The sequence below is a fragment of the Xenopus tropicalis genome, chromosome 2, assembly GCF_000004195.4.
Source record: "Xenopus tropicalis strain Nigerian chromosome 2, UCB_Xtro_10.0, whole genome shotgun sequence".
Lineage (NCBI taxonomy): Eukaryota > Metazoa > Chordata > Amphibia > Anura > Pipidae > Xenopus > Xenopus tropicalis.
This window is the reverse complement of record NC_030678.2, coordinates 172,568,308-172,590,121: the sequence shown is the minus strand read 5'-3', so window position 1 is coordinate 172,590,121 and position 21,814 is coordinate 172,568,308. Positions and strand designations below refer to the sequence as shown.

Below are 21,814 nucleotides of genomic sequence, written 5' to 3'. Positions count from 1 at the left end.
TTGCCCCTTTGGCTAGTGCGTGGGCCCCTTTGGCTGGTGTTTGGCCCCTTTGATTAGTGTGTGGCCCCTTTGGCTGGTGTGTGGCCCCTTTGGCTAGTGTGTGGCCCCTTTGGCTAGTGTGGTCCCTTTGGTTAGTGTGTGGCCCCTTTGGCTAGTGTGTGGTCCCTTTGGTTAGTGTGTGGCCCCTTTGGCTGGTGTGTGGCCCCTTTGGTTAGTGTGTGGCCCCTTTGTTTAGTGTGTGGCCCATTTGGCTAGTGTGTGGTCCCTTTGGTTAGTGTGTGGTCCCTTTGGCTAGTGTGTGGCCCCTTTGGTTAGTGTGTGGCCCCTTTGTTTAGTGTGTGGCCCATTTGGCTAGTGTGTGGCCCCTTTGGCTAGTGTGTGGCCCCTTTGGTTAGTGTGTGGCCCCTTTAGTTATTGTGTGGCACCTTTGGCTAGTGTGTGGCCCCTTTGGTTAGTGTGTGGCCCCTTTGGCTAGTGTGTGGTCCCTTTGGCTAGTGTGTGGCCCCTTTGGTTAGTGTGTGGCCCCTTTGTTTAGTGTGTGGCCCCTTTGGCTAGTGTGTGGCCCCTTTGGCTAGTGTGTGGCCCCTTTGGCTAGTGTGTTTCCCCTTTGGTTAGTGTGTGGCCCCTTTGGCTAGTGTGTGGCCCCTTTGGTTAGTGTGTGGCCCCTTTGGTTAGTGTGTGGCCCCTTTGGTTAGTGTGTGGCCCCTTTGGTTAGTGTGTGGCCCCTTTGGTTAGTGTGTTGCCCCTTTGGTTAGTGTGTGGCCCCTTTGGCTATTGTGTGGCCCATTTGGCTAGTGTGTGGCCCCTTTGGCTAGTGTGTTGCCCCTTTGGTTAGTGTGTGGCCCCTTTGGCTAGTGTGTGGCCCCTTTAGTTAGTGTGTGGCCCCTTTGGTTAGTGTGTGGCCCCTTTGGTTAGTGTGTGGCCCCTTTGGTTAGTGTGTGGCCCCTTTGGCTAGTGTGTTGCCCCTTTGGTTAGTGTGTGGCCCCTTTGGCTAGTGTGTGGCCCCTTTAGTTAGTGTGTGGCCCCTTTGGTTAGTGTGTGGCCCCTTTGGTTATTGTGTGGCCCCTTTGGTTAGTGTGTGGCCCCTTTGGTTAGTGTGTGGCCCCTTTGGTTAGTGTGTGGCCCCTTTGGCTAGTGTGTGGCCCCTTTGGTTAGTGTGTGGCCACTTTGGTTAGTGTGCGGCCCCTTTGGTTAGTGTGTGGCCCCTTTGGCTAGTGTGTGGCCCCTTTGGCTAGTGTGTGGCCCCTTTGGCTAGTGTGTGGCCCCTTTGGTTAGTGTGTGGCCCCTTTGGATAGTGTGTGGCCTGTTTGGCTAGTGTGTGGCCCCTTTGGCTAGTGTGTGGCCCCTTTGGTTAGTGTGTGGCCCCTTTGGTTAGTGTGCGGCCCCTTTTGTTAGTTTGTGGCCCCTTTGGCTAGTGTGTGGCCCCTTTGGTTAGTGTGTGGCCCCTTTGGTTTGTGTGTGGCCCCTTTGGCTAGTGTGTGGCCTGTTTGGCTAGTGTGTGTGTATCAGGGCAAGGCAGGAGCCGGAGGGAGTCTGACAGGGAGCCGTACAGCTGAAGTGGGAGGGGCAATAAGAACAAAGACGCAAAGGAGGGGGGGGATGATGGGAAGTGGGGGGGGGATGATAGGAGGGGGGGGCGAGGGGAGATCATTCCATGTGATGTTACAGAATAACAGGGACCAGGCTGAACCTGTATCTCCCACAGCCGTGCCCTGGGGCCCCATATGTGCCGCCTGTGTGAGAGGAGACACGGGGGGGGGGGGGCAATAATGGGGGAAGGGGGGGGTTACTCTTAGGATTCTGGTCACATAGAATGAGAAACACTGGCGCTCTGAGCCCAACTCCCTCCCATAGGAACCCCTGCAATCTAATCAGGTCTAACCAACCCCCTTATATCTGCAGCCCCCCAATATCTATAGCTCCTTATATCTACAACCCCCTAATGTCTGCACCCCCCTAATATCTATAGCCCCCTAATATCTACAGCCCCCTAATATCTACAGCCCCCAAATATCTATAGCCCCCTAATATCTACAGTCCCCTAATATCTGCAGCCCCCAAATATCTGCAGCCCCCTAATATCTACAGCCCCCTAATATCTACAGCCCCCTAATATCTGCAGCCCCCAAATATCTGCAGCCCCCAAATATCTGCAGCCCCCAAATATCTACAGCCCCCTAATATCTACAGCCCCCTTATATCTGCAACCCCCTAATGTCTGCAGCCCCCTAATATCTATAGCCCCTAATATCTAAAGCCCCTCCAATATCTACAGCCCCCTAATATCTACAGCCCCCTTATATCTGTAACCCCCTAATGTCTGCAGCTAATGTCTGTGTTCCCAATCCCGTTATATGCCTTTGCGCTGGGGGGGGGGGGCATTGATAAAGGGCCCCCTAGTCTTGTAGGAAAGGGCCAGTGATGTTGGGGGACAAAGTGGATCTGCCCTAGTGTTTGGCCAAAGACAGGCCTGAAGTTTCCAAATGACTTTGAGCCTTATGGTTGGCTGGCCCTGGAGTTGTATGGCCTTGTTGCACTTCTGTGTTTACCACAGGGTTGCCCCCCCTACTGGTCTTGGCAGGACTCTCCTAGACCGATGTCATAGCCCTGCCCCTGTGATATCACCACCCCACCCAGTGACATCACTGTCCCTGCCCTGTGATGTCAAAGGTGGAAAGGGGGCGACCCCTAGAAGCCACTGAAAGAGATGGTGGCACCTCGGGGTGAGTCCGGGATAACGGACAAATAATTCTCATTAAATATTTCTGAATCAGCAGAATGTGAGTTGGTGGTTTATGTAGTACAGGTATGGGATCCCTTATCCAGAAACCCGTTATCTAGAAAGTTACGCATTATGGAAAGGCCATCTCCCATAGACTCCATTATTGGGGGCAGAACAGCCCTATTGGGTTTATTTAATGGTTAAATGATTCCCTTTTCTCTGTAATAATAAAACAGTACCTGTACTTGATCCCAACTAAGATATAATTACCCCTTATTGGGGCAGAACAGCCCTATTGGGTTTATTTAATGGTTAAATGATTCCCTTTTCTCTGTAATAATAAAACAGTACCTGTACTTGATCCCAACTAAGATATAATTACCCCTTATTGGGGGCAGAACAGCCCTATTGGGTTTATTTCATGGTTAAATGATTCCCTTTTCTCTGTAATAATAAAACAGTACCTGTACTTGATCCCAACTAAGATATAATTACCCCTTATTGGGGGCAGAACAGCCCTATTGGGTTTATTTCATGGTTAAATGATGTTTAGCAGACTTAAGTTATGGAGATCCAAATTACGGAAAGACCCCTTATCCGGAATACCCCAGGTCCAAGCATTCTGGATAACAGGTCCCATACCTGCACATACACGTAGGGAACTGTATCTATAGGCAGTAGGCTACATGTCTCTCTGGACCCTGGAGAGGGAATCGGATCACCCAGAACCCAGATGCGGTTCCATGAGCCGGAGGGAAAGACAAGGGGACGGGGGAGGTATCAGTGATATCTAATGGGGCCGGGGAAAGAGTAATAATGAGAATTGTGTAAATGGAGGAGGTGAGATTCCCACACAGACTGGTAGGAAAACTGTCAATCACAAATAAATCAATCACTAAAAGTCCAATTTCCGTGCAGAACAACAATGTGACCCTGGCAAAGGGAATGCTGGGAAGGATCAGGCAGGAACAGCCCATCCATTAAGGTGATGCTTCCAGATTTACCAATATCTCTCCTGCTCCTGATTGGTTTGTAATTTGCACAAACGCACAGTTATACACAGTGTCCCCCCCGGCTCTCAGTTCCTGGGGCCCTCACATCCCCCCACCCCCTCGCATTTATTGCCGGCAGCTCATTCCCCTACTAAGCGACACAATCCCAATTAGCGCCGGGGGCTGATTCTCATAGAGTGTTACCGACAGGAATAATCCGACAGGGAATTAATGTTGGGATTATTACTGTAAAGTACTGAATAAGCCAATGTCTCCTCTATAGGAACGATAAGGGGGGGTACAGCTCCCAGTGCGGCTTAGCAACCATTGTACCATATTTATAGGTGATTATCCCTATTATGTAGGGAAATTCTATTGCACACAGAACTTGGAGAGGGTATCTCTCTGTACACCCTATGAGCAAACTTAGGGGGCTGTTCCTGCTGAATTGTGCTTAGTACAGGGGAATCCCTATGTGCCATAGTTTTATGGTATCTCTCTGTACAGGCTATGAGCAAACTTAGGGGGCTGTTCCTGCTGAATTGTGCTTAGTACAGGGGAATCCCTATGTGCCATAGTTTTATGGTATCTCTCTGTACAGGCTATGAGCAAACTTAGGGGACTGTTCCTGCTGAATTGTGCTTAGTACAGGGGAATCCCTATGCTGCCATAGTTTTATGGTATCTCTCTGTACAGGCTATGAGCAAACTTAGGGGGCTGTTCCTGCTGAATTGTGCTTAGTACAGGGGAATCCCTATGCTGCCATAGTTTATGGTATTTCTCTGTACAGGCTATGAGCAAACTTAGGGGGCTGTTCCTGCTGAATTGTGCTTAGTACAGGGGAATCCCTATGTGCCATAGTTTTATGGTATCTCTCTGTACAGGCTATGAGCAAACTTAGGGGGCTGTTCCTGCTGAATTGTGCTTAGTACAGGGGAATCCCTATGGTGCCATAGTTTTATGGTATCTCTCTGTACAGGCTATGAGCAAACTTAGGGGGCTGTTCCTGCTGAATTGTGCTTAGTACAGGGGAATCCCTATGTGCCATAGTTTTATGGTATCTCTCTGTACAGGCTATGAGCAAACTTAGGAGGCTGTTCCTGCTGGATTGTACTTAGTAACCATAGGGCACCTTACTACTCACCCCCTATAGGACCTGGGTTATTATCTCATTACATATCTGGACTATTAGTAAGATTGAGAGAATGTAGCAGTTCTGCTGAGACACAATGTGAGAGAGAAGCAGTGCAGCCAAGGAGCTTAGGGGTTAAGGTGGTTGCTAGGGAAAATTACTGCTGCATTAGCAACTGACTGTGCAGCAAGGCCTTTAGCACAGGTACTGGCACTGCCCAACCCATTGTTTCCCTATACACTATATACATATATACTATATATATACGTGTGGGACCTGCTATAATATAGAGAATAGGGGCAGCATTAAATATAAATAACGGAAAGTTCAGCCAATCACAGAATGATCGGGAAAGGTCTTAGGGGAATTATATGGGAGGATTCGGCAGGTACAAACTGGATGAAATCAGAGACATGGGGTGCAGACGGGGACAGGTGTTTGGGAGGGGGTGGTAGCCAATCGCAGGGCACCATGTATTATTATTATTATTATACCAGGGCTGGACTGGCAATCTGTGGGGCAGTGCCAGAGGGGCTGATGCCATAGGCCTATTTTGAATCCCAATCCGGACCTGCCTTGTCAGCTTCATAAGTATCCGGAAAGGGGACTTTGGAAAATTCAGGAGAATTCTGGGGGACGGGAGAAAGGGGGGGAGCCTTTAAAACTGGAAGAAACCGCCCTGTATTGCCTGTGCAAATCCTTACTGTGTGTATGGTGGGCTCCCTAGGCTTAATGGCAGGAACCAATCATAATGAAATGTTCATATCACTGATATTTTATTATGTTGAACTCATAGACGGTCATTTATTAATACGGGGCAGGTTTGCCCTTGGGGCAGTAACCATAGCAACCAGTCATAGTTCTACCGGCAGCTGCCCAGTGTTGATGAATGAGCCCCAATCAAGGCTTGGTGTAAATGAATCTGGGAGTGTAGCACCAATGCTTGTCCATCACTGTTCCTCCCTTATGATCCCCGTTACGCCATCTAGTGGTGATGTTTAAATGCCAACATGCCCTTACCCACTGTTCCTTATGATACAATTGGGAATCTTCCTGCCCTGACCATTCCATTTCTCAGTTGCTTTGGTCTCTCCCTTTAGTTACGCTAAACATCTGGCCTGACCCAGACACGTCAAGTCAAACGTAGTTTTTGGGAGTCATTTTGATCTAAGCCCCAATCACCCGCAGTAATAGGTCTGTCAAACCCGCTCCATGGGTGGGGCTGGGGTGGAGTTAGAGCACGTGTAGATGCACCTGGACCCCTTCAGATCCCGGCGTTGGTACGACCCCAACCCCTGAGCTATATTATATATCAACATAATGATTATTCCAGTAATTCCCTTTCGATGTATCATTAATAAAGGGTTGGGGTATGAAGGAATCCCTTTTATTTTTCTTTCCTACAAGCAACTGATCTGCTTGTGTCTAAAAACTGCTAAACAGAAGCCTGTCACCAATCAGATTCCCTTGGACGGCACTGTTCTAAACCCAAAAGCATTTGGCCACAATGAATATGATCAAAGCAGCTGGGCAGATGGAAGCCCCCCCCCCCGCCCAAGTCCTGGGAGACGTGGGTTCAGCCGTGGCCAGGCTTTTCATCTTAATCTTCTCGGTGGGATTTGATGCCACTCACGGATTGACATTATTACAGTAAAAAAAATATAAATATAGAATAGAATCTCACCCAGACAGTGATGGACCTTGTGGCCTCCTGAGAGATTGAGGTTTGGACAACCCAAGTGATGTCCCTGTAGGTTTGTGGCAAATAAGAATTTGTTTTTTGGAAGTAGGAAGATGCTCAGAGCAGAATTGAACTTGGACCCCAGGGGGCCACCGGAAATCCTTAGACCATGGACCCACTCTCCAAACTATTTTTCCTCCTTTCCTCGCCCAAGCACTTTATTCTCCCTTATTCTCCCAGTCTCTTTTATTTACATGCTAGCATCTATTGTTCCATCTATTCATCTTTGTTTCCATTCAGAAATAGGGAATGACCATGAAACAGGCCAATGGCCATAAGCAGGAGGGCCCACTATCCCCTGGGCCCACCGGGAGTTTTCCTGGTATCCCTGTGGGCCACTGGCTCAGGGTGTAATTCTCCTGCCAGAGCCACATATACATCTAATGATACTTGGGCACAGATTTACCTGGTCGATGTTCTTCTAAGAGTCCAGATAGTCCTACACAGGGTAGGTCATTTTTGGGGCAGGTCAGGATCACCCCTGGGGCACTTTTATGAAGTTTCATGGGCCCATCAACATTTGTTTGACTAGAATTCTTTCTATTATGCCGCTTACCACCCAACTCAATCATTCTCAACCAATGGCAACCTCACACAACTCTCAGATAATTCCAGAGCCAAATGATAAATATCCAAGATCAAAAAGGGCAAGAAACATTCTCCGAAAAGTAGGGCTGTGGGGCCAATGGGAATGTTTCTTGACGGATCTCCTTCCTAGTGGTGGGTTAATGCATTGATATATTGAGGGCAAGGTAACCAAATGGGCTGAGCTTGCTCCAGGTGGAGCAACCCTACAGCAGCCAATGATCTTGCAGGGTTACCTTATCTGCTATCGGAAGGTAATTTCATTGGTTAATCCCATCTCTAAACTTTTTGATTCACAGAAATGAGTTCAGACCTTGGACCGATGTGAAACCAGTGAAGCCAATCAAAGCCAAGTCTCAGTACCAGCCGCCCGAGGAGAAGGTCGTCCACGAGACAAGTTACAAGGCCACGTTCAAAGGGGAAAGCAACCAGCCGGCAGCTGGGGACAACAAACTGATGGAGCGGAGACGGATACGCAGTCTGTACAGTGAACCTTCTAAAGAGTCCTCTAAGGTACGTCAAGAATCTCCCCAAACTGGAATATATATATCAGTAAATATTGCCCTTTTACATCCTTTCCCTTGAGCCGCCATTTAGTGATGGGCTGTGTGCCCCCTCAGAGATCAGCTGACAGGAAGTGATGCAGCTCTAACTGTAACAGGAAGTAGTGTGGGAGCAAAAGGCAGAACTCTGTCCATTCATTGGCTGATGGGGCCTAGCATGTATGTGTGCCTTGGCTTGTTTGTGTGCACTGTGACTCCTATGATCCCAGGGGCGGGGCTTAGTACTTAAAATGGCAGTTTCCTATTTAGGATTACCCAATGGCACATACTGCTAAATAAGTATATTTATATGAAAATGGTTTATTTGGATGAAGCAGAGCTTACAGGGTTTTACGTGATATATTTTTATAGAGACCTACGTTGTTCGGGGGTATAGTTTTCCTTTAATTGGGTCACATTGGAACATCCTACTGGCAGTTTACGAGGGGAGGGGCAGTTAATGTACCCCTTTTGTAACCGGGTGGGAAATGATTCTTCATTACTGGGGGCATATTTATAATAGTGTGTAAGCCAACATCACCGGGGTCCCATAGCAACCAATCAGATCTTTGCTTTTGTTTTTTTAACTTGTTCAAATCTAATTGCTGATTGGTTGCCATGGGCAGTTATTCTTATAGCAAATGATTTGACTGCGTCGCTGCCAGAATAAAAGAGACATTAGAAATATGATCAAGGCGGGGCTGCTATGAATAAAACATGCCCCTCCTACCCCGGCTACAGAAATAACCCCCGGTTCCGACTGTCGCTCACCCACACAGGGCTCTCTGGGCTCCCAGCGGAGTTCGTGATGTTTATTTCTGGGCACTTTGCAACGTACAGATGTAATGATTACATTATTTTTAGTTCGGCCACCATTTTATTTTACTTACCCTTGCGTCTCCGCCTGTTTCTGTCTAATTAAATATTAATGTGTGAAAGTGCATTTCCTCTATAAAACCATTAGTGCGGCTTCAGCAAACAAACTCCATTGTTTTCATACTGTTTTACCCCAAACTCTCCTGTATGGCCTAAAAATAATAAAAAGGGAAAGCTTTTGTACTAGGTCTAGTAACCCATAGCAACCAGTCAACACTATGCCTTTGCCAGTCTCCTGTTTGAAAGCAAAGATATGCTTATTCCCTTTAATATATGTATTGGAACAGAAAGTCTTTAATCCATATGACCATATAGCCTATTGGTTGGGTAATGATATTAAAAAATATAAAAAAAATACAAATTTTGGCAGGTCTAGTAATCCATAGCAACCAATTAGCTGCTTATTCTCAAACAGCTGAAAACTCTTGCAGTTTCTGATTGGATAAGGACGGAATTTAGCTTCAGATCAGGCAGCCTGCTAATACAGGTGGTAAGGGTCCCAAACCCTGACTTTGTTAGTACAGGTATGGGATCCATTGCCCAGAATGCTCGGGACCGGGGGTTTTCCGGATAAGGGGTCTTTCTGTAATTAGGATCTCCTACCTTGAGTCTACTACAAAAATTATTTAAACAGTAATTACAGTTCTGCCCCAATAAGGGGTAATCATATCTTAGTTGGGATCAAGTACAGGTACTGTTTTATTATTACAGAGAAAAGGGAATCATTTAACCATTAAATAAACCCAATAGGGCTGTTCTGCCCCCAATAAGGGGTAATTATATCTTAGTTGGGATCAAATACAGGTACTGTTTTATTATTACAGAGAAAAGGGAATCATTTAACCATTAAATAAACCCAATAGGGCTGTTCTGCCCCAATAAGGGGTAATTATATCTTAGTTGGGATCAAGTACAGGTACTGTTTTATTATTACAGAGAAAAGGGAATCATTTAACCATGAAATAAACCCAATAGGGCTGTTCTGCCCCCAATAAGGGGTAATTATATCTTAGTTGGGATCAAGTACAGGTACTGTTTTATTATTACAGAGAAAAGGGAATCATTTAACCATTAAATAAACCCAATAGGGCTGTTCTGCCCCAATAAGGGGTAATTATATCTTAGTTGGGATCAAGTACAGGTACTGTTTTATTATTACAGAGAAAAGGGAATCATTTAACCATTAAATAAACCCAATAGGGCTGTTCTGCCCCCAATAAGGGGTAATTATATCTTAGTTGGGATCAAGTACAGGTACTGTTTTATTATTACAGAGAAAAGGGAATCATTTAACCATTAAATAAACCCAATAGGACTGTTCTGCCCCCAATAAGGGGTAATTATATCTTAGTTGGGATCAAGTACAGGTACTGTTTTATTATTACAGAGAAAAGGGAATCATTTAACTGTGAAATAAACCCAATAGGGCTGTTCTGCCCCCAATAAGGGGTAATTATATCTTAGTTGGGATCAAGTACAGGTACTGTTTTATTATTACAGAGAAAAGGGAATCATTTAACCATGAAATAAACCCAATAGGGCTGTTCTGCCCCCAATAAGGGGTAATTATATCTTAGTTGGGATCAAGTACAGGTACTGTTTTATTATTACAGAGAAAAGGGAATCATTTAACCGTGAAATAAACCCAATAGGGCTGTTCTGCCCCCAATAAGGGGTAATTATATCTTAGTTGGGATCAAGTACAGGTACTGTTTTATTATTACAGAGAAAAGGGAATCATTTAACCATTAAATAAACCCAATAGGGCTGTTCTGCCCCCAATAAGGGGTAATTATATCTTAGTTGGGATCAAGTACAGGTACTGTTTTATTATTACAGAGAAAAGGGAATCATTTAACCATTAAATAAACCCAATAGGACTGTTCTGCCCCCAATAAGGGGTAATTATATCTTAGTTGGGATCAAGTACAGGTACTGTTTTATTATTACAGAGAAAAGGGAATCATTTAACCGTGAAATAAACCCAATAGGGCTGTTCTGCCCCCAATAAGGGGTAATTATATCTTCGATACCTGTACCCCCTGTACAGGTATCGGAGCGTTTATCCGGAAACCCTTATCCAGAAAGTTCCAAATTACGGAAAGGCCATCTCCCATACACTCCATTGTAATCAAATAATTCACATTTTTTTAAATTCACATTAATTCCCTTTTCTCTTGGGTGGAAGGATTCCAGTTATGTGGGCAATACGTAGCATATTTTGCCAGTACACAAACCTGGATATTTGGCCCTTGGGTGGAGCAACCTATGGTTTTTGGGTAAAATCAACCAGAGAATCTCACAGTTCCGCTCTATATGACACATAAGGCAATAAGAGAATTCTTTACCAGCCGCTATTCCTGCTCAGATTACTGCGTGGGGTAATTACCGAGCCTCACTGATTAGCAATTTAGAAGACATTTCTGGTCACATAACAATTTGCTTTAATTTACCATCTGTAAACAGACATTCCCCTCCTGTTTTATACTAGAAAAAAAGCTCCATCGCTATGGGTATCGGCCCGTGGGCCAGAATCAGTTTAACCAGACAAACCATGCGGATTGTATAGAGGCCATGTTATGAGTTATGGCTGGGATTGGGGAAAGTTCTTTGTTCTGACAGAAGCTTCTACTGCTGTTGTCAATAGATCATCTAAACATGACATTCTGGCCCATTCAGCCCTATACAGGGTAAAGGTGCCCATACACGTGAAGATTCGCTCTCTTCGCGAGGTTGCCAAGCGAGCGGATCTTCACCCGATATCCCCACCTACGGGTGGGCGATATCAGGGAACATGTAGGCTAATTCGATCGTTTGGCCCTGGGGCCAATGATCGAATTATAATGGCGGCAATGGGGCAGTCGGTTTGGGGACTGTATCAACAAGCCAATGCGGTCCCTGATCAGACTAAATCTTTTAACCTGCCGATCGATATCTGGCCAATTTCAGGCCAGATATCGGTCGGGCAGGTCCGTCGTTAGTGCCCATACACGGGCCGATAAGCTGCTGAATCTGTCCAAGGGACCCATATCGGCAGCTAGAATCGGCCCGTGTATGGGGACCTTAAGACAGAGGGCTTCTATGTGATTGGGCAGTGCCAGGCAGGGATCAGCTGATCTGATGGGACTCATTCTCTATCAATATCGGGTTCAGGACTTGCTTGGGGGAGTTTATTTAGTTCAGTCCCTCAATAATGTCCGTAGCCACTGGGGCTAATTGTAACCACCAACTTATTATTAACCCCAATGTACTGGGTGACTTGGTGTCTCTATGTCTATCTTGGTTATCCCTCACCAAGTCACCAAGCGAGCGGATCTTCTCCCAATATCCCCACCTACGGGTGGGCGATATCGGGCGAATTCAGGCTAATTTGGTCATTTGGCCCTGAGGCCAAACGATCGAATTAGAACGACGAGCATAGGCGTCCGTCAGTTCGGGGACCCCATCAACGAGCCGATGCGGTCCCCGATTCAACTAATTTTTAAACCTGCCCGATTTCAGGCCAGATGTCTGTGGGGCAGCCCAGTCGGTAGTGCCGATAAGCTGGTGAATCAGTCTAAGGGACCCATATCGGCAGCTACAATCGGCCCGTGTATGGGGACCTTAACCATTGGGCAACCGTTTGAACAGACCATCATGTAGTCAGTATCTCTGAGCTGCTGATGCTTCTTCTCAACATGTGTATAAGGCACTTAAAGAAGCCATAAAGTCCCCCATTTTGTCTGAAGAGCCAAATGGCCACCAGAACAGGACTGGCCAATAGTGCGTCACAATGGTGCATAATAAAGGGGATGTAGAGAGTAATATTCTGAGATAATTTGCAATTGGTCTTCATTTTTTATTACTTTTTGTTCTGCAGCTCTTCAGTTGGGAATTTTAGCAGTTATCTGGTTGCTAGGGTCCAGTTTACCTTAGTTACTAGGGAGTAGCTAGAAAGAATGACTTGGAGAGGGGCTCAATAGAAAGATAAGGAATAAAAAGTAACAATAACAATAAAACTGGAGCCTCACAGAGCAATAGTTTCTGGTTGCTGGGGTCAGTGACCCCATTTGGAAAGAGGCAGAAGAAGAAGGCAAAAATTCTCTAAAAAGTAAAGAGACGGTATATAAATGTTACAAATACATATCAGTCCTTGTTACTTTTTAGTATGTTTTCGTTGCGGCTGTAGATGAAATGAAGGAGATAACAGAAAGTATGTTTTGTGGTCAGAATAGCTGAGCGCTGATCCAGCGGCTGTGGTTTGGTTTGTAGGGCTGGGGGGGGGGGGGGAGAGCCTAGAACTTTGCACAGAACTTTATCTACAAGCTTTAGAACCTGCACAGGTTTCTGTCCTGCAAATAAACAAATATCCCCTATATACCTATATACTATCAGTGTTTATACTTGTATTAGTCTTGTGGCCAAGATAGCAGTGCAGTACTATAGTGTATATTTGTTTTTGTGATTGGGATTATTTTACCTCCAGTTGTTCATAGTAAGAAAATGTCCCACACAACCCAGAAACCCCTAATATCCCTATCCCTGTGATCTGTTCCTTCAAACAGTAGGAATAAATACCATTTTTATAGGCTGAAATCCAGCTGCAAAACTGTTCTACTCTTTCTGCATCATTTGAAATCCTGGCAGGGGAGGAGGGACTAAACCACTGATGTTACAGATTGTAACAACTTCCCCACAGCTTACAGACAGCCTGCAGGAACTACATAACCCACAATGCATTGCACTGGGATGTTCCTTTCCTTATTGGCATCACGTGTGCAGCAGGGGATTGTGGGATTGGGAGGAGGCAGGCTGAAGGCTGAGGAACAGGCGACTACTGTTACATTTCATTTGAGTCACAAAGTAGTCAGCCAGACCAGCAGGGGAACAGGGGGCGGGGCTTATGGAACAGGGGTGGGGCTTAGGGAACTGTTCCAAACCAGATTATTACATTAAACATCATGAAAAGTCTCAGTATATAGAGGAATTATCAGTATTTATTCACTAATTTCTTCTGGTGACATTAGCCTTAGAAAGGAAATTGTTCCTTGTCTATGACTGGGCTCTTTAGACATAAAATAACGACATTTTATTATGTTATTATTATGACTCTTCTGCCTACCCCTAGTTCTGGCCCATGTTGGGGGCTGGGGTAAGGACAGGACAGTCCCAGGTAGAACCCAGGAACATGTATTTTCTGAACAATAAGGGTGCACTTTTATGCCCAATAGTACTCTGGCACTTTAATTGGGGGCGGGGCTTTGCAAATGACCCTTATTACAGTACAGGATGTTTTTGAACTAGGGAAGGAAATATAAGCAGAGGAAATCCATACAAACATGAAGAGAATAAATAACAACGGTGGCACCCTTAGCACATAGCTCTGCCTTTAGCTTAGCCTTTAGATATGAAGCAGCAATGCTAATGACTGAGATTCCAAGTTGGCCGATGAGTGGTTGGACCTTCCCCACTGTCTAACCAATCCCTTGGCAGCAATGTGATCTCCTGAACAGATGCCAAAATGCCACCTTTAGTTTATATACAATTCATATTCCAGGAAAAACATGTCCTACTCCCCGCACAATCTCCATCTGTTCATCAGTGGTCTGATGGTGCATCAGGAACCCAATGAGGGATCCATAAGCTGATTTATGAAGCACTTAATGCCAAGAAACCATCAACAACATGCCAAATGCTTGCCTAGAAGCCAAATTATATATATATTTTTATCTGTTCCTTGCTGGGTGTAACCAAAATGTTCTAGAGTAGGGAAGCCATCTTGCACCTCTGTTCTAAACTGTGTTTTTCTCCCCCCACCTCTTCGTGTCTTTGTCTCGTGTGTTTTTGTGGTTTGCCCGCGTGTCTGTGCAGGTGGAGAAGCCTAGCGTTCAGACTTCCAAACCAAAAAAGACATCGACAAGCCATAAACCCGTGAAAAAGGCCAAAGAAAAGATAATGGCGTCTGGCCGGGCTTCCAAGAAGAAGGGCGCGGAGAGCAGCTCCACCACCAAGCCGGAGGAGAAGGAGAAGAGCAAGGAGATCAACAATAAACTGGCTGAGGCGAAAGAGTAAATTCACGGCACTTATTATTGTTCTTATTTTGATGATCAAGGCCACAAAATACGTTAGAGACTTTAAATCTGCTAAGGCTCTGATTGTATTTACCCCTTTTTACACGTTTCCCGTGAGAGTAGGCATCACTTAGGCATTAACCCGCGGCAGGTTGGGAGGACTCACTGGTTTTATTTAGGTCTGGTATCAGGGTGTTTGATTGGAAAATATAACATATTGAAAGGGTGGGATTTTGGGATAGCTATATCTAAAAGATGGCTTCAGTCTATATTCCCCCCTGTACATTTATACACATAGCGGAAGCTGCCATATTACTTACCCAATGGTTTGCAGTCCACCATGACTTCAACATCATGATCAAAATTGAAAAGGCTCCACCCAAAAGCAAATACTGAGGCAGCTCCCTGCAAACGAATGTAATGTTCTTGGAACATAATCACGAACACCTACCTGACTGTTTGAAGTTTTAATGGAAAATGAATGTAAGATCATTGCCATTTCTTCATCATATGATAGACTTCTTATTTCAGGTTCTCGAGCTGCATAGATTCAGATCAAATGTTCTAGGTGCTACAAGTCAGTATTGGTCTATGTACCAGACCTGCCTATGCTGATATTTTATATGTGATATGACTGAGTAGGTGTTTAAATGTACTCACTGTAATGCTCCAATGCTGCTTTAGGGGGTTCAACAAAACCCGAGCAACAAGGTTTCATTGGAAGATACTAAGGAAACATCACTGGGAGGTGGGAGGTAAGGGAGAGAGGATTTACACAGTTGGTTCCATCATAGACGGTCAATAGTCCATTGGTGGTTTCCCAGCTGTTTTGGGGACTACAGCTACTTGGATCTTCATTCAACCTTAATTTACTCATCATCAACATCATCATGATGATCAGTTGCAAAGCAGACTAGATATACATTTACTTAGGGTACAAGAAAGACCATGCAAATGGTGTTTTAGGTTCAACATCTCAAGTACCTAAAGCACCATCCTATAATGACACTGCCAAGACTTGAGATGGTAGATCACCATATTAAGGACATTGTCCTATGTAGCTTCCTACAGCATGGTCTTCAAACCGTTTGCCTGAGACCCCCATTTATTTAGCTGAACAAGGTCTCAGAGTTGACTACTGCGACCTGTATGTCCCCATTAATACCACAAACGTTGGGTCAAGGCTGCCAGCTAGTAATAACTAGAGCCCCAAAGCATTTCACGTTGGGGCTATTGCTGCTAACCCCTTCTGCCTCTCAGACTGTGCTCCCTCATTGACATTCAGGATGGTGCCTCAGTGCTATTAGACTATATATTCACACATAGAGAGTATAGAGAGTATATAGAGAGTCATAAAAACTGTTAGTGTGACATTTATAAGAGTATTGTCACTGTTTAGGTCCTGGCTGAACACTAAGCAAGTTAGAAATAAGCACCAATAATGAATTTCTTCAAGACCACATGGATAGACATTTGGCATAAGTGATCATTACAGACGTCCGGAACCACAGAAGATGTCTCTACAGGGTTAAATAGGAACAAAAAAATATTTTTTAAAGGGTCTTCCTGGGAAAGGACCCTTTTCCTCCTCCCAAACTTCATCTAAAGCTCCCCCCATAGCTGTCCCCTTGCACCTAAGCAGACAACTTAACCTACAGTTGGGTTGGTGGCCACCATGTTTGACCATATCCCATCCAATGTGAAACATTGATCTCCGACTGAGAAAATATGCAGTAGAACCATAGCCCAATCAGCTTCCTCTGTACATTTATCTTCTCATGGGTAGACATGGCGGCTGCCAACCCTGCTGTGGGGGGAACATTAGATACGGTTCAGGAGGACTAAGTTCTCCTCACAAAAAAAATCTATTTTTTAAAAGGGTCTTGCTGGGAAAGGACCCTTTTCCTCCACCCAAACTTCATCTAAAGCTCCCCCCATAGCTGTCCCCTTGCACCTACCGGTAAGCAGACAACTTAATCTACAGTTGGGTTGGTGGCCACCATGTTGGTGATCTACTCCTGGAAGCCTGTACACTGGATGTATCATGGGTCGACATGGCAGCCGCCAACCCTGCAGTGGGGGGAACGTTAGATACGGTTCAGGAGGACAAAGTTGTCCCCCTTTCTGGAGGAGGTACAATAGCCATACTATGACTTTCAAGGTTCCTGGTAGCTACAAGAATGTTCTGGGGTTCAAAAAAATGCATGGCCCTGGACATTTGGTGGATCATCTCCATCATGCTCCATCTGCAGTTACATTTCTTCTCGTGGCCCCTGTCTTCCCATCCTTGGGGAGGTGCTTATTTGTATCTTGATGTTGCTGTACTGTATGTGTGTGGTATCACGCGTGTGTGTGTACATGTGACTAGAGAGGAGCACATTTTCCGTGACTTGTTTCAGGACCGACTTGTGATTATTCCACCTGGAAATTCTCGCTACCGATCAGATGACTTTGAATTGCCCCAAAACATTTCTAAAGGAGATTCGTAGCGAGAACCTTTAAACATAAATAACACGCAGCGTACCAAAACACGTATGTATATATAGATATATTAAATTATTATATGAATATTATTATTTTTATTATTTACAAAGGGGCATTATTGTTAGAAGAAAGCGGAATGGAACCAAGGTGTGTCCATGGGGAGAAAAGTCGCCCGTTCTGACCGGTTTACTCCTTTATGGGAAAAACAAGGCCTGTGATGCTTTCTCAATGCTGAAGGAACCCCCTAGGGAACTGCTTCACCATTAACTGTATCCGGTTGTCATAGCAACAGTCACACTCTGAGATAACCAATCTGTAGGGAGCTTGAGGGGTTTTTTTTGTGTGTGGTGGGGTATTGTCCTCGGTGTATTGACTGCCAGAAGCAGCTCTTCGTTTTTAGTCAGATGGAAAGTTCTTGACTTATTTGTATGGAAACCGTGTACTTGTGAAAAAAACCCGTGCTGGATCCTTCAGAATGTGAAATATTAGCGCGTGGCGGTGCCCCTTGTTCTCCGATGCATGCAACGCGTGAAGGGTGTAATGACAATAAATGTTGCTCTAGAATAGATATAAAGGGTGTGCAGTGGTTCTGATCCCTTCAGAAGTTTTAGGAGTGAGGCGATCTACAGTGTTGGCAGTAAAGGTAACAATGGGTTCCATGATCATTGACTCAACAGGGGACAGGACTCAGTGTAGGAAGAGCAGCACCATGGGATTGTCAGCCATGTAAGAAATACAATGGTTCTGGGGCCCAGGAGCTTTAGGGGTGCAACTGTCCACAATGCAGATGGTGCCCAAGGCAAGACTGGGGAGACAGGGACCCACCAGAAAAACCTTAGACCACAGGCTTGTCCATTTTATCCTACTCTTCACATTACAACCTACATTATTCTCTCCTCACTTGAACAGGAGGGCACAGTTGTTATGGTGCAAGCATAGAAAGATAAATAGTAGGGTAAGCAGCATGGCCTACTGAACATGGAGATGTTCTTGCACCCCAAAACTCTAATTCAACGTTGGCAGTGGTGCTGAGGTCAGTTATCTTTAGGGAAAAAACCAAACATAGAGTAGGTAGAACATCTACAGAGCAGTGACACTGGGATCTGTACGTGGTCAACTGGGCCTAAGTTGAGAAGACTATTTTTGATGCACAGAGGAACAAGGACCAGACATAATGTAGGTAGAACAATTGAGTCCAAGATAGACGGGACTATTTCTAGATGGAAAGAGGTAGAAGCATCTCAACCCTTTGTCTTAGAAGGTCTCCTTCTCCTACTCATTTAGACCAACCATATAACCTTCCTCACAGGTATAAAAACAGAGGAGAAGGGAGGCTCTTGACATATTTTTGACACATTATTGACATCGATGCCCTTTTTGTTGTCAGGGATCATGTCCACCTCTGTGACATTAGACGTCTTGATTTACAAGAGGCTTTGCTGCATTGCCTAGAGGTTTCTTTACCCAGCTCTGACTCCTGGAGTGATGTAGCAGGATGCGTAGTGACTGTAGACTGCTAAGTACCCGACTTGAATAACCTCTATGCAGTTGTAGATTTTAGACATTGCTTACCGTGACATGCCTGGTTACCGCAGAGACACCAAGAAACTGTGCTTACCCTGTATGCAAAGGTGCTGGGGGCAAATTACTTATAAGCATCGCTGGCATTTAGATGTTCATGTGGTTTTTGTTTGTTTTTATGGTTCCTTGTAACGCAAGAAATTGTGTTGTAACTAATTCCTGCCCCCCAAAAAGATGAGTCTGGCACTAGTGTTGTGAAAAATGAGTGCTTATGTGGTCAAGAATCAGCTTTACACACAAAACTTGTGCCTATGACCTGATAAGTTCTTAGGGTGAGGTCCACCATGACTAGGAGGACAACTGTAGAAGAACTTGGACATCTTTAAAGGTTGCAAGGTCTGGGGGCAACAATATCTTAACCTTTGGTCCTCAAGCTGTTGTTAAACGTCCTACCTAAATCTACTGACTTGTTGAACCATGGAAAGGTCAGGGGCCAACAATATCTGAACCTATGGTCCTCAAGGTGTTGTTAAACGTCCTACCGACAACAATATCTTAACCTATGGAACCAAGGAACTCATTGTTCTTTGGAGCCCATATAAAGAACTCTGCGTGTCTTGGGCAGAGACACCTCATTGGCTGTAGACTGATCTCGTTAGCAGAAGGCATCATTTCTGTAGCATGGCGCCCAGTAACGTAGCTCAAACATGTGAATGAAGTCAGTGTGTGTGTCTGCAACTTCTACTATGCACTCCTGTATGTCACTGCTACGTGAGAAGGTTTATTTATTTAATTTATTGCATTATGAAGTTCTCTGTCTATGGATTCCTTCTAGTGTCATTGCTGCATTGGGAATGTTGGTCCTCTGGCTCCCTATAGCATGAATGTTTTATTACTGTATACATCGGCTTCTGTATTCATGTTCCCATTGGGTATTAACTGATATCAAGTGGGATGGGGCGGTCTTTAAGAACATATGCCTAGACAGTGATCTGTGCCTTCGGGAAAACACACCTAAATGTGAATATGGTACCTACAACTCCAGCATGTTGGGGCTTTTCAGGGTTGATCACCAAATGGCAGTACCAAAGGCCAGAAAACCTTAGACCTATACTCTCCAGACCATCTTTCCTTCCCTGGTCACTCACTTTCCTTAATTACTTCTTTTTACATACTATTATCTATCCTTTCCTCCATTTCTTCTGCTTCTTCTCATATAACATTGGTAATGGCCATGGAGGCATACGGTGTGGGACTGGCCCATCAGGATACCAGGAAAACTCCTGGTGGGCCCAGGTGTCAGTGGGCCCTCCTGCTCCTGACCATTTGGCCTGTTTCATGGTCATTCCCTATTTCTGAATAGGAACAAAGAGCAGAAATAGGTGGAAGAATAGATGCTAGCATGTCAATAAAAGAGACTAGAATAAAGAGGAAAGGAGGAAAAATTGTTTGGAAAGTAGGTCTAAGGTTTTCTGGTGGGTCCCTGGGTTCCCAGTCCGACACTGGAGGCATAGAAGGCAAATGGTTGGTTGAGCAGAAGGGCCCACTGACACCTGGGCCTACCGGGAGTTCTCCTGGTATCCTAGTAGGCCAGTCCAACACTGCCAAATGGTGTCCAGATTGGCCACACAAGTGTGACTACATTCAAGTCCAACCCTAAAGAATCTGTTGGGCAGTAGGGCACAAGTTACGGGCGGGTCTGTTGCAGAAGACATGCATCATACATAACATATATAAAACAGGCATTACTGGTGGCCACAGGTACAAGATAAGCATTTTCAAGGGGAAGTTCTACTAGGAAACACAATTGCAGTCACGGGACCAATCAAGAATGAGAAGATAGATACCTGCCTGTCTCTTAGCCCGTTGGCAGGTTTATGGCCCTATGTCTCTCCATGGTTGTGGCTGATGGTAGTTCAGATACAGTTGGCTCCTCAATGTCCAACATGACCTTCAACCAAACTCTTAACACTGCCAAGAAGACATAACAACTGCCAGTTTAGTGCAACAGGAGGGTCAATAAGTAACATATAGGTACTTAGTTGTTATTAGACAATATAGGTTCTACTTACAGTTCTCGGTACATCCCTGAATTACTGCCACCCTTAATACCCCAGGCTCCAGGGATCTCAAACACTGTAGACTCGGCACTAACTCCAGAGGGACTCAGTAAGTTCCGTTGGTTTTTCCATCACCCGTCTGACTTTGCAGGCAGATAAAAAGCACCTAATCCTTCTATTTTGTGGCCTCTGTTGTGTTGCTTATCACAGACTGTCTTGTAACGTGTGCTGCACACCACTCTCGGTGCTACTTCATACTTGCTGTTAGTATGAGAATGACTAAAAAGTTTCAATGTATAACCGGAAAGATAGTGACGTGCTTGTTATCTTTGCTTGCTCAAGGTACTTTATTATAAATAAACTCTGAAGAAGGACTGCCGTCTTCTCATCTCGTTTCTTGTCTACTCAAGGTGGAGCCTTTTGGCCTATTGGTTTCTGGGTTGGTTTGGTCATTGGTTGACTGTTCCCTTTACATTTCCCATGATGTGTGGCCCCCCAAGGGCGTTTCATTTCATGCTACAGCCAGATACACAAGTGAGGGGCCAAGGACGCCATACTGGCTCCCATGGAGGGACCATTCTCCACAATGGTGCCAACTAAGACCTTGCCCAAATGCTTGTTACCATCTGTGTAACTCCGCCCCCAGAGAGGCAATGAGTTTTGGAAATGCTTGTTGAACCCATAAATTCATAGGCTAATAAATATACACTGATCTCTTGCAGCCAATAAACAGAGAGGAAATTACATTGGGGCGAGTAGAAGCTCTTTAATACTCTCACCATAGACTTACAGAATATAGTGTGCAAAGTGGGGGGCATCACATTTTTTTAATTAATAGCCTTTATTCATTTACCCTTTACTCCACTGAATTATTGGCTTTTCTCTTTTGCCTCTCCCCAGCTTTCAAATGGGGGTCACTGACCCAGATTGCTCTTCAAAGCTACAATTTTCTTATTATTGCTACTTTTTATTACTTACCTTTGTTCTTATGCATTTCCAGTCTTTCATTAAAACCACTGGCTGGTTGCTAGGGTTAGCAGGACCCTAGCAACCAGGTTGCCAAGAGCTGCAGAGCAAAACAAAAAGCAAAATTATTCAAAAAACCGTAT

At 45.0% G+C, this 21,814-nt stretch overlaps 1 protein-coding gene across 4 annotated transcripts in view; it reads left to right on the top strand.

Moving 5' to 3' along the window:
• Positions 1 to 21,814, top strand: part of map6 (microtubule associated protein 6) — a 48,500-nt gene that overhangs the window by 12,206 nt on the left and 14,480 nt on the right. For 2 of the 4 annotated variants that reach the window (XM_012956469.3, XM_012956472.3), the window contains exons 2-3: positions 7,472 to 7,685; positions 14,441 to 14,637. In XM_012956469.3, coding sequence (XP_012811923.1) covers positions 7,472 to 7,685; positions 14,441 to 14,637 — 411 coding nt within the window. Of the gene's footprint in view, positions 1 to 7,471; positions 7,686 to 14,440; positions 21,081 to 21,814 lie in introns of those variants that run through there. The other 2 variants (XM_031897371.1, XM_012956471.3) reach the window with 2 other exon arrangements.